Raw genomic sequence first — 9,293 nt, forward strand, 5'->3', positions numbered from 1 at the left:
ATTGTGCGATTTTTTAATGTTTTTTGGTGTGAGACAGGAATCATTTATATATTGAATCATGGAAGAAAAACTTGACGTCAAAAGTGAACTCATGGACAATTTTGATTGAAGCCATTGATGATGTCTAACACAGAAATGGTTAAAGCTAAGTCTTAGAATTTCAAAAAAAAAAAAATGTGTGCATTATTACGAAGAAATAGATTCTGGATTTTTATGTGGCAGCTTTAATATTTAGGTTCTTAAAATCATTATACTTTTGAAATCATAGGCTCAAAATTAATTTTCTTTTTTGTTTTTGAAATTTTAACAATGTTTTATATATATATATATATATATATATATATATATAGATATACATTATGTGTTGAAAATGTTGGAATGAACTGCATTTTGGTTTAATCATATAAAATGTAACGCTTACAAAATAAAAATTGAAAATACTTGATTAGAACGAAAGAATGAACACTATACATGTTATCCAAAAGGAAAGGAAACATAGAAAAGACAATAGATTTGAACCTCCAACATCACTTATAGAAGTGCATCTGATAACCACATTTTTTTTAATAAATATAGCGTTGAAATATATGGTTAAAGAAGAGGAGCACATGTGCATTGAACCCATGCCCCTTCACCAGGTAGCTGGTGTTGCTCTAAATTTGTTGGTATGGATAATGTATATTATCTTCTCAAGGTAAGCCTAAAAAATATTGACGCTTTTAACTTCGCCAAGTTTGATAAGCAATATCTCTTGCCATTTTTCCTTCCAAGTAGAGACTGCAGTAGGAATCAGGTAGCTAGGCATGCTCATCTACATATTAGGTTGGTCAATCAATTATAAAAACAAATCAGAAATTTGGTAAAACATCTCCTAACAAAAAAATTTTAAAAATATTAATAAAAAGGTTCACATAACCATTTTTCACAAGTAAATTATGTTGATATTTAACTTATTTAATTTGGTTGGTGCATCAACAAAAAATCCTCTAAATAAAAAATAAATATATATACACACATTAGCATATCTGAAATTATGTCGATATTTTTATACATATGCTCTAATATTTCATCAAAGGTGGCGAGTGCGGTTTGACGGTCGCTAGCTAGGAATGGTAGTATGAGCATAATTTATGAAACGTGACGGTAAAGATCTTATAGAATGAACCTCATTCGCTATTTTAATTTAGACAAAAGTCCTTTATTTATTATATTAATTAATACATTTCATATGCATTATTTTACATGCATTAATATTTGATCACTTCACCAGTTCCAATAGAGGAGTAAAAGTACATCCTCGAGCTAGTAATTGGAAATACAAGAGCTAGCATCTACACAACATTAAGCATTAAGCTTTCAATACCTCTCATACGATTATTGGCGGGCGAGGTTAGAAAACACTGACTTTGACACAGTCCAGGAGCACAATAGGCCCATGTGGTTCCACACACACCCAATACACTACAACATTCTCCAATACGACATGCTCGAAAAAAAGCTTGAATTCCACATCGTCCTGACGGGGGTGGGGGTGGGGGTGGGGATGGAGGTGGAGGTGAGGACGAAGGTGGGGGTGGGGATGGAGGTGGAGGTGAGGGGGAAGGTGGGGGTGGGAGTGGGGATGGAGGTGGAGGTGATGGCGAAGGTGGGGGTGAGGATGGGGGTGGAGGTGGAGGTGAGGTCGAAGCTGGGGGTGAGGATGGAGGTGGAGGTGAGGGCGAAGGTGGGGGTGGGGATGGGGGTGGAGGTGGAGGTGAGGGCGAAGGTGGGGGTGGGGGTGAGGATGGGGGTGGAGGTGGAGGTGAGGTCGAAGCTGGGGGTGAGGATGGAGGTGGAGGTGAGGGCGAAGGTGGGGGTGGGGATGGGGGTGGAGGTGGAGGTGAGGGCGAAGGTGGGGGTGCGACTGGAGTATAACATTGACTTTGACAGTTATCAGGATCACAATAATCAGGTGTAGTTCCACACCAACCAGAGTTATTACAACACTGTCCGATAGGACAATATACACCGCCAGCTTGCCTTCCGCATCGTCCCTCTGGGATTGGGGGTGCTGTCGTATTACATTGGCTTTGACAGTTTTCAGGAGCACAATATCTTGAACTAGTTCCACACCTGCCATCTTTGCTGCAACAGAATCCTGGCGGACATGCTAGAATGTCAGAGCCTTGGCCGCACCGTCTTGGACATTGGTTTTGGCAGTTTTGTGCGGCACAATAACCGCGTGTGGTTCCACAGAAACCCCATCGATTACAACACTGTTTAGGAGGACAATATTTTTTATAGCCACTTTGATATCCGCATTGTTCCCCTTGTTCAAGGCCAAGGGTTTCGTTGAGAGGAAGAGATAGCTCCCCAGCTGATGAGACCTTAATTATAATTAGGAGGAACAATAAAATTAGGCTAATTGATCTCATCATTTGTATAGATAAGGATGACTGAATTGGTTATACGTGGTCTCTTGCTCAAGTATATATAGCAAAAATTTCAGGGCACCCAATAGCAGTCTCTTTCGCTTCGCTAGAATAGACATTAACTTTTTGAATCATGGGGAGAAAAACTTGACGCCAATAGTATAAATTATGTTAACTTTGTTTCATAGAAAGGACAATATCCTTAGTGCGTGGTTTCAAATAATAGCTAGACTAAATAATATTTGCGCAGAACATAAGACTTTAGAATATAAAATAAATTGCTGCTAATCAACAGCAATTAACTACTAAAAGATCTGTTTACACAACCGAGAAATAAAATGGAGTGAGAACATTTTAACTACATACTCGGTATTAGTACTTAAGACTACTTTAGGGGTGATTTAAAATGTAATAAAATAACTTAATGAGATTTAATTCAGTAAACAACTTGAATTTGTTGCCTAACTATTCATTTAATTGTTTGAAAAATCCCATTTTAGGTAATAAAAATTTGAATTTACGAATTCAAAACTTAATGTAATTTTAATTTAGTAAAACCTTTTAAATTTAATTGCTAAATTGCTTATTTACATTATTTGAAAGTTTTATTTTATAAAATTCAATCGCATTTGAATTTCAATTATCAATTTAAACTTGGTTTAGTACTATAGCAAGTTCGGTTGAGCTCCGTTTGATTTAGTAGGGGAAGTTGGCCAAAAGGCCATATTGAAAAGTTATTTTGCCAAAAGGCCATAAGTCTTCAAAAATTGGTACTTTGGCCACCATTTATGACGTCAGCATGTCAGAGATGTGCTGTGTCAAATCCCAGCCTTAAAATTTGAAAACTACACTTTGGCCCCCAAGCCCCAACAATTTAATTACCAAAAAAAAAATATTTCCCTCCAAAAGCTCCCGATTCAGATCCCGTTTCCGGCGAAAATTCCGACAAAAGCTTCGGCTTTTCATCGGAAAATCAGTCCCCAACGACTTAGTATGGCGTCGATTGCAGTCATAGACCATAGCTGTAGTCTATTATCGATTTATTATGGTATCGATTACAGTCATAAACCATAACCGTAGTCTATTACAGATTTATTATGGCGTCGATTGCAGAATATATTATAGTAGGTGGTGATTACATAGGTGGATGGGAGGAAACCTCAAAATGTTGGAATTGAATTTGTATGAGCAAGGTGACAGGATGATCTTGATAGTGATGACGAAAAGTGTACGGACACAAAAAAAAAAAAAAAAAACCACAAACCCCAAATCGCACAAATCTAAGGGATTGTGGATCGGTATACCATAAATCGATCGTCGTCAATAGCTAATAGTTATCATTTAGGCTCGACTTCACGCATGGTGAATAATTTTTCACATGTTATATATAGACCAAGGACAATATTTGTCTAAAAAGTCATAAGTAAATAAAATAAAATAAATAAAAGTACATGCCACTATTTAAATATTATAATAGCACTTTAATACACCATATGAGAGTCCTCATCCATTGAATACATGATCAAAAGAGTTTTAGGACAAGTAATGGTACTTAAAAGGTCAATATTTGTCTAAATAACCACAATTTTTTTTTAAAGGACATACTACTATTTAAACATTATAATAACACTCTAATACAACATTTGAGAGTTCTCATCCATTAAACATGTACATGATCACAAGAGTTTTAGGACAAGTAATGGTACTTAAAAGGTCAATATTTGTCTAAATAGCCATAAATAATTTTTTTAAAAGTATATACCACTATTTGAACATAACAATAACACTTTAATACATCATATGAGAGCCCCCATTCATTAAACACATGATCAAAAGAGTTTTAGGACAAGTAATGGTACTTAAAAGGCCAATATTTGTCTAAATAGCCGTAAATTAAAAAAATAAATAAAAGGACATACCATTATTTAAACATTATAATAACACTTTAATACATCATATGAGATTCTCCATCCATTAAACACATGATCAAAAGAGTTTTAGGACAAGTAATGATACTTAAAAGGTCAATATTTGTCTAAAAAGAGCCATAAATAAATAAAATGAAATAAAATAAAAAAGTGCATACCACTATTTAAACATTATAATAACATTTTAATAAATCATATGAGAGTCTCCATCCATTGAACACATGATCAAAAGAGTTTTAGCACAAGTAATGATACTTAAAAGGCCAATTTTTATTAAAAAAAAGGCCATAAATAAATTAAATTAAAATAAATAAATAAAAGAACATGTCCCTATTTAAACATTATAATAACACTTTAATACATTACATGAGAGTCCCCATTCATTGAACACATTATCAAAAGAGTTTTAGGACAAGTAATGATACTTAAAAGACCAATATTTGTCTAAAAAAGCCATAAATTAATAAAATAAAAAGAGGGCATACCGCTATTTAAACATTATAATAACACTTCAATACATCATATGAGAGTCTTAATCCATTGAACACATGCTCAAAAGAGTTTTAGGACAAGTAATGATAATCATAACACTACTATCTAATTAGTCTGACAACAAGTTATTATTCTCAAAGCACAACCTTGTTCTAAGAATAACCATTACTTGTGCTTAAACTCTTTGGATCATGTGTTCGGTTTGGGTCGGTTATTGATTAGAACCATAACCAAACCAATTTAGTCGGTTTTTAAATGTCTAAAATCATAACCAAACCAAATAAAATAATAACCACCGGTTTGGTTATTGTCGGTTTGGTTCAATTTTTCAGTTTATGACTAGCAGCCATGAGACTTATCAGTAAAACATTAAAAAGTTGAAAAAGACATGTCTTTTTTTGGTTCAAACGATAACTTTTATTTATAGTTTAAGGTGGAACATACATCATAGAAACATTTTCAGTATTAGTGATAGTGTAGCACTCAAGTTATTCAAAGTTGCTAAACTATTACATATAAAGCTAAAACTAACTTAGTAGTGGCTGCACCATTTTTGTCATCTTAATACACATACCTAGAAATAAAGTAGAGCGTAAGAGCTTTTAGTTGTTCTTACAAACATACATATTATAAATTAAACATAAAGACTACCTAAAATTAAAATTAAAATATATGAAATAAAAAAAAATTGTGTAATGATCCTAAACTTTGGGGCAGTACTTGCATTTTGCCCTCAATTCTCCCATTTTATTAAAAAAACTTTGTATAATGATCCCAAACTTCAGACCCTATCCCCAAGGCTAGGGTCTCGACTACAGAGTTGTTCTTTTCTCCTTAAACAATCATGTGAAATAAGTAGACCAAAAATCAAATTAATGATTAAAAGGTATAAAATATTTATAATTATTTATGAAAAACTAATATTATACATATAAATAATTATAAAATTTATGTATATAATTTATCGGTTTGGTTCGGTTATTTATTCGGTTATTTTTTAATAGAACCATAACCAAACCAAATATTATTGGTTTTTAAAATTTAAAACCAAACCAAACCAAATGTCGGGTTTTTTATTCGGTTTGGTTAAATTTTCGGTTTGGTTTTGGTTTTAACCAAAACCGTGAACAGCCCTATGTCTAATGGACGGGGACTCTCATATGATATATTAAAGTATTATTATAATGTTTAAATAGTATCAAGTCTTTTTATTTATTTTATTTTATTTATTTATGGCTATTTAGACAAATATTGGCCTTTTAAGTATCATTACTTGTCCTAAAACTATTATGATCATGTGTTCAATGGATGGGAACTCTCCTATGATGTATTAAAGAGGTATTATAATGTTTAATATCCTTTTTTTATTTTATTTATTTATTTATGACTTTTTTTTAGACAAATATTGGCCTTTTAAGTACCATTACTTGTCTTAAAACTCTTTTGATCATGTGCTCAATGGATGGGGACTCTCATATAATGTATTAAAGTGTTATTATAAAGTTTAAATAATGACATGTCCTTTTTTCTATTATTTAAGGATTTGTAGACAAATATTGTCCTTGTTCTATATATAACATGTGGATAATTATTGACCATGCGTGAAGTTGAGCCTAAATGATAACTGTTAGCTATTGACGATGGTCGGTTTATGATATACCTATCCACGATCCCTTAGATTTGTGCAATTTGGGGTTGGGGTTTTATTTTATTTTATTTTTAAAAAAAAATCCATTAAACTAGTGCAAATTCAGCATGCTTTTCATTCCAATGGTCGCCTTTATTTCTCTGGTTTATCATCGACCAAAATGATCTAAAATTGTCCTAAGCAGTGAGTTATTATAAACTAAGGTGGTTTATTTCTGGTTTGACTTATAATTGACCCAACACACTTGGCTTTATTTCGACTGACGGACTACAAATTTCTCTATAATGCTAATAAAACAAAAAATTCTTAAATTTACAACCTTAACAATACATCCTTCCCTATATAAAATCGACCAAAAGTTCAAACTCCTCCATTGTCTTTTTTCTTGAACAAGCTCCTCCATTGTTTCTTTTCTTGATCAAACTCCTCCTTTATCTTTCTTGATCAACTCCTCCATTCTCGGATACATAACCACCATTCTCAACTCTACTGTCAGCTCTATCTCCTTCATCACCATCAATACTACACTCATCAATGGGGTCTGAGTAGGACTCACTCTCAGCTTGTGCACTTCTTTTTCTTTTTACATCTCGGCTAACTTCTTCATCTCTTCTTCTTTTTTTATCCTTATGATCCGCAGTAGAACGGGTTTGAACCATATCACCAGAATGGGGGAGTAGCTTTCCTCTTCTTCCTCTACACCTGGGCATTTTTATGATCTATATATAAACAATACAGACTTTGTTGAACCACGATATAAGAACCATCACTCTCAACTCTTAGCTGTATCAGAATCATGTATCTGAACCATCTTGAATAGGGATGTGGCTGTTGTATATGAACCATCCTCAAATAGGGACTTTATTTTGCCTGACTTTATTTTGCCTATTTTTCAGATAGGGAATAAGAATAATCGACCAACAATCCATTAATAGACCATAATTTACAAAAAACAAAAGCACAAAAAAAAAAAAAGATCGAAACAAGCAAAAAAAGTATAAATAACACACATTTCGACGGAAAAACAGGCAAAATTTCAAAGATTTTGAAAAAAAGTAGAACTTTATGAACACTAGATTTTTATCGAGATCGGAAAAAAAATTAATCAAACCATATTTTTAAATAGGCAATATGGATCTTAAAATGCTTTGCCACTGATGCAAAATTAATTAACATACCTGAGGACGACTATTGGAGAGCTTCTGGGCTCTATAGAGAAGAAAAATCGACTGGAGAGATTGGTCTTGATAGAGAAGAGAGTGAAGAGAGAGAAGGGGACATACGCATGTTTTAGGAGAAAGAGAGAGGGGCTTTGTATATTTTATTACAAGTCATAAGAACTTAAGTGTATAACTTAAAATCTCCAAAAAATTTAAAATTATGAAATATACCCCATTCCCCTTTTTTAAAATCCTTACCAAAAAATAATTGAAAAAGAAATTAAGTGACCTTATTCTCAATTGAAACTTGAAAGTGGCCTCCTACACAAATCTTCTCGAATTAATATTGTATTAAGATTGGCCCCGGCTCTACATCTAGACCTATTGTGAAGTGCGCAAAGCCATAAAGGTTAGGGAAAATCTGCAGAAAAAAATGCAGCCACTACTTTAATCAAGCAATCAGCCATTAGCACGTTTTGATATTAATACTATTCAAAACAGGAGTGGCTGTGCTTCATTAGTTTTTGGTCAAGTAATAATCAATACTGCTTTAAATGGCAACCATATGTCTTTGTGTATTTAAAAGGTTACGATCTGTTTTATATTTATTCTCTATAATAACTATTTTAAGTAATACAGAAGTGACATAGTGCGTTAACTTTTCATTTTATCCAATTTATAGTATTTGTTTAATTTTTCCCTATAACTTGATCTCAGTATAATAGTCATTTACATGTCAAATTACACCACACTTGTGAATAAATAATCAAATGGTAAAAAACCAAAGAGACAAAAAGATTGAAAAAGTTACTTCAAAATTTAAAAGAAATGAAAATAATCTAGTAAACTAAATAATGCATATATCAGGTTAAAAGTGTATCGAGACTAATATGATCTTTGTTTAGTTGGAGCTTCAAATTCTGAAAATATTGTATTCATCTTTATTATATATGAAAATAATGAATATTTAAATAAACATTTATACAAGATATCTCAATAAATATTCTAAGTCATAAAATAATAAGGGAATTTCTTGTCTAAAAATAAATATCATGTTCATTAAATTGAACAAGTGCAAAAATATATCAAAAAATAAGAAAGTCACAGATTCTTTGTCCAGATTTTTTTTCTTCTTCTAAGTCTTACCAATAGTAGAAATTTAATCAATAATAAAGCAGATCCTAACCTTTAAAATACACAAAGAAATGTGGCAGCCATCTAAAATTATATTGATCATTACTTGAGCATAAATTAATGGAACGGAGCCGCTCTCTTATTTTGGGTAAGAGATCTAGCTGTATAAGTAAATTTAAAACAGATCCTAATCTTTAAAATACACAAATATATGTGGCAGCCATCTGATACTATATCGGTGATTACTTGAGCATGAACTAATGGAAGGGAGCCGCCCATTTTGGATAAGAGATCTGATTATATTTAATTAACATAACCATCCAATTATTCCAGTGAGCAATCAAAGAGTAATAGATGAAGTAAATTATTACACTACTAGTTTGAGTTTTTTTCTCAACTAATATTCGTACCCGCGCATTATAATGTGGTTTATTTGAACATAATAGATCAATTATTTTAAATTTTAATTGTAATTTTATTTCTCAATACAGTATACCCAATAACTATAAATTTAAAGAAA

At 32.4% G+C, this 9,293-nt stretch overlaps 1 protein-coding gene across 1 annotated transcript; it reads right to left on the bottom strand.

Moving 5' to 3' along the window:
- Positions 1 to 1,174: 1,174 nt before the first annotated feature.
- Positions 1,175 to 2,452, bottom strand: LOC132632670 (chitin-binding lectin 1-like). The gene has a single exon (XM_060348705.1). The coding sequence runs from the start codon at positions 2,415 to 2,417 to the stop codon at positions 1,332 to 1,334; it is 1,086 nt and encodes a 361-aa protein (XP_060204688.1). The 5' UTR covers positions 2,418 to 2,452; the 3' UTR covers positions 1,175 to 1,331.
- Positions 2,453 to 9,293: the final 6,841 nt, after the last annotated feature.

The sequence above is a fragment of the Lycium barbarum genome, chromosome 1, assembly GCF_019175385.1.
Source record: "Lycium barbarum isolate Lr01 chromosome 1, ASM1917538v2, whole genome shotgun sequence".
Classification (NCBI taxonomy): domain Eukaryota; kingdom Viridiplantae; phylum Streptophyta; class Magnoliopsida; order Solanales; family Solanaceae; genus Lycium; species Lycium barbarum.